Below are 4,159 nucleotides of genomic sequence, written 5' to 3'. Positions count from 1 at the left end.
GTTCCTAACATTTTTTATTATTGAGTTATCACAGATTAAATTATTAACTTATTTCAGATTTGCGGCAAAAGGAAGAAATTTTACAAGAGTGCGTTTAATAAAGTTCTCTATTCATGTGTCTCGAATACTATTGTATAGTGATACGCTAATTAACATACAGGGTGAACTAGAATCATTGAACCAGCTTTTTTCTCTGTGAGAAATTATGCATGCACGTTATAATCCAATTAGGTATAAAGATATCGATAATTTTCTCATAGGATAAAAAGTTGGTTCAACGACTCTGATTCACCCTATATACTAAAGAAAAAAAAATTCAATAACTCTCAATGAATAATAAAATTATATGTGCTATTTAAAATTTGATAGGATTGAAGCAGGCAACAGCATGTCTTCACTTTCCCTACCTTACTATTGTTGTTGATTACTTATGTATTATCAATCTCAAATTTTATATTTTTTATAACGTGTGCTAATACAAATAATTTAACTTTGACGATTGAATAAAACAGGTAATGTTAAATTAATTTCTTAACATATTTCATTTTTTTATTTTAATTTCTCTAGTTTCTTAAATTGCCGATTAAAAATAGATAATTTAAGTGAATAGGGAAAGAAACTTTTTAATATAAAACCATTGTAAGTTAGATACGATTATACACTCTTCCATCAATCACGCGATCTGTCAGACTGTGTCGACAAAGTGGAAGGATGTCTGTAACAGAAGCGCAAGCGCATGTCCGGCGACCTTGCAATCAATGCCGCGCGTTCACCTCGTGCAGTCTTCAGCGGAACCTGTCATTGCGAACATGGAAAGTTCACAGGATGAGTATGTGACATCATCGAACGCTAATTATCAACGGGACATACAGTACATCTTTAAACCCGGTAACTTGATCCTCGGCTCAATCGGCATCTGGCCTATTGCGATTCGCGGAATTGAGCGATATGCACCCAAAATAGCGATCGTGGTGTGTAATTCTGCATTAGCCTTCGCGATAGTGCCCTGTATTCTGCATATGATCTACGATCAGAAGGATCTCAACATAAGACTGAAGCTTTTCGGGCTGCTAGGCTTCTGCACTACTGCAATGATGAAGTATTGCGTTCTCGTGATACGTCGACCCAAGATATTGCGCTGCATCGAGCATGTGAAGAGTGACTGGTGGCAGGTCGGTGTTGTTAATACATAAAGTGTGTTACAGGATCAATAGACAAACTTTATCAGCGTAATGATGATAAATAACAACTCATTTTTTCTCTTGCGAGTTCAAAAAATGCGCGACATGAGAAACCATTTCCCCTACAGCACAAAAGTTGCAACAATGCTACAACATTATAACAATGCATGTTGCAGCAATATTGCAGCGTTATTAGAGCGATATTGCTGCACATTCTGTCTATATATAGTCAGCACATTCTGGGCTGTAATCTTGTTTTTCAAATAATCCGATATTTTGTCAACTTCATATAAACGTCCATTTATTTCATATTGTTAAATGCTCTTTAGTCAAATTTATTATTGCATTTCAAACTGTATTGTATCGACAAAATCTAGATAAATCTAATTTCAAAGTCTGCGATATTTTTCCATATTCACGTAAAACGAATCTCGCATTAAAACAAATCTCGTTTTTGAAATAATTTTATCCATTTTATCCATCAATTTTTATGATAAATAATATGTATGATAAATAATATGTAATAAATAATAAGTGACAATATTTTGTCACTTATTTCTTTCGACAAATTTAGTTGCTTGCAATTGTGACAGGCGAAATTCAGTTCAGATCGCGAATTGATGCTGAAGTATGCCACCACCGGTCGAAGACTATCCATGATCAGCGCGACTTCCATGTATGTTGCGGGCTTCATTTATCACACAATTCTGCCGTTTTGCATCGAACATAAGGTCGACAACCAAACCATTAGACCACTCGTATATCCAACTTACAGTAAGTTTTTTAAGACGCAGGCGAGTCCGATATATGAAATGGTGTATCTAGCCCACTGTGTGTGCGGATATACCATGTACTCAGTGACGGCCGGATCGTGTGGATTGGCAGCGATATTTGCCACTCATGCGTGTGGCCAAATCGAGGTGATCATATCTCGACTCGAGGATCTTTCATGTGGCAAAAACTTCGAGCAATTGTCGGACGTTAATCAACGAATCAGTCTCATTGTAAAAAGTCATGTTCGAATATTAAGGTAATATTAATTAATTACAAATTAATACTATTACCGAAATTAATACTATCAGATTCTGAATATAATTAATAGGATTTCTCCTCCTCAAAAAATTTATGAAAGGACGACTCCTCCCATAAATTTTTTGAAATTTCTGTTATTTTTTTAAACAGTATTCTAATAAATAAATATACAACATAAGAGCCTGAAGATAAAAATGCCTCAATTTTATACATATATTGATTATTAATGCAAAAACTATTTATTTTAATAAAATCAATGAATTATGATAGCATTCCTGAGATTCTAAAGAATTCTAAAAAAAAAAAAACGAATGAATTTTCAAGAAATTTAAATCCATAAAATGAGAAAGTTTTACTTCTATCTTTACACCTATATTTATTATATACATATATTATATGTATTTGCATTTCATTTTTATAATTCTCTAAAATGATTTAAAATTACTTCTATAGAGACAATATATTTTTTAAACATAACAATATATTTTTAAAAAATTCTGACTATTAAGCTTATTCTACAATGTGCTCTTTATTTCCTGTTTCTTGCTTTTTCCCCCTTTGCAATCGTTTTATTGACAATTCTGTTTCTTCCGAAATTCGAATTAACCTTTATCTTTTGCAGCATAAAACAAAAAGTCGGATAAAAAGACAAGATGTAAAAAAATAACAAAAAGCAAGGAACAGAAAACAAAAAGCACATTGTAGAATAATAACTATTAATATTCAAATTAATATTCAATAATTTTTTTGAGTGAAAATTTTCTATTTTATAATATATATATATATATATACATAATTTTTCATTACGACTTGCGCAACATACAAAAGGCGGGTAAATGCAACAGGTGCATTTAATGAACCTCCAATGTATTTTAGTTAGCGGTACAGTTGTGTGCTTATAGATGCGCATGTGTTGTTATATCCTCAATGAATACCTATACACATACTTTTCGCTGAATAAAGATCTAGACTTTGCATGCAAATGTGAACAAACACGAACGAATTTACTTTAATACAAATATTAAATTCGTTCACTGACAAAAAATATTCTAAATTTAATAAATCATTTGTTAAAATAATATTAATTAAATATAAAGATATATTTATTTAATATAAGAATCATTAATTTAATTTGAATAATCATTTTATTTAGTAAATATTTGATTACTATAAATTTAGTTGACTCTATTCAAATAAATATTTATTAATATTTAATACAGTTTTTCTCAATGTTGAAACAAGTTAGTCGTTTTGTGCCCATTCACTTCTTTATCTAAATCCAACTCTAAGCATATTTTTATATAAATAATAAAAATTAAATTTTGTTAAAATTATATCAAGAAAACAGCTCTCACAAAATTAAATCAATATATCAAATAATCAAATATATCAAATAAAAAGCTTTGAGCCAAAGGCAATAAACAATATATTAACAATTACATATAATTTATATGCAAATGTTTCAACCTAAACACGAGGCCATTTTCAATGTTAATAAATTAATATTAAAACCGAATGAAAACTTCGTCCGAATTACTTATCATTCATTGTATCCAAAGATTAATGGCCTATACCAACAACTGTAACCTTTGTGTAAATTGTAAATATGTTCTTCATAATTTAGGAATTCGATGAAGGAGCAAGTAATGCACAGGTCATAGTCATTCCGTCATTGAATATGATATTAGTGGAATGGATCTTAGTGTAACTGTAACTCTGGCAGGAGAGCACGATCTTCACATATTATATAATAATATATAGAATATTTGATAAGTACGATAAAACTCTCGCATAGAGCGAACTAAGCTGAATCAAAAAGTCTTATCATTTTATAATTTTCGCAACAAGATAAGATAGATTAATTCACTAGACTAAAAATCGCCGAATATTGGTTTTCAATAATTTTTTATTTAATTTTACTAGATAAACAAGCAAATAACAAAAAT

General features: G+C 30.3%; 1 protein-coding gene across 1 annotated transcript in view; it reads left to right on the top strand.

Annotated features, from left to right (window-relative positions):
• Positions 1–809: 809 nt before the first annotated feature.
• LOC105626525 (odorant receptor 85b-like) overlaps positions 810–4,159 on the top strand; it is a 6,270-nt gene continuing 2,920 nt past the window's right edge. Inside the window, exons 1-2 of the mRNA XM_012207824.1 lie at positions 810–1,172; positions 1,775–2,211. Of these exons, the coding sequence (XP_012063214.1) occupies positions 810–1,172; positions 1,775–2,211 (800 nt within the window). The remainder of the gene's footprint in view (positions 1,173–1,774; positions 2,212–4,159) is intronic.

The sequence above is a fragment of the Atta cephalotes genome, assembly GCF_000143395.1.
Source record: "Atta cephalotes unplaced genomic scaffold scaffold00005, whole genome shotgun sequence".
NCBI lineage: Eukaryota > Metazoa > Arthropoda > Insecta > Hymenoptera > Formicidae > Atta > Atta cephalotes.
This window is presented reverse-complemented; position numbering and strand designations above follow the sequence as displayed.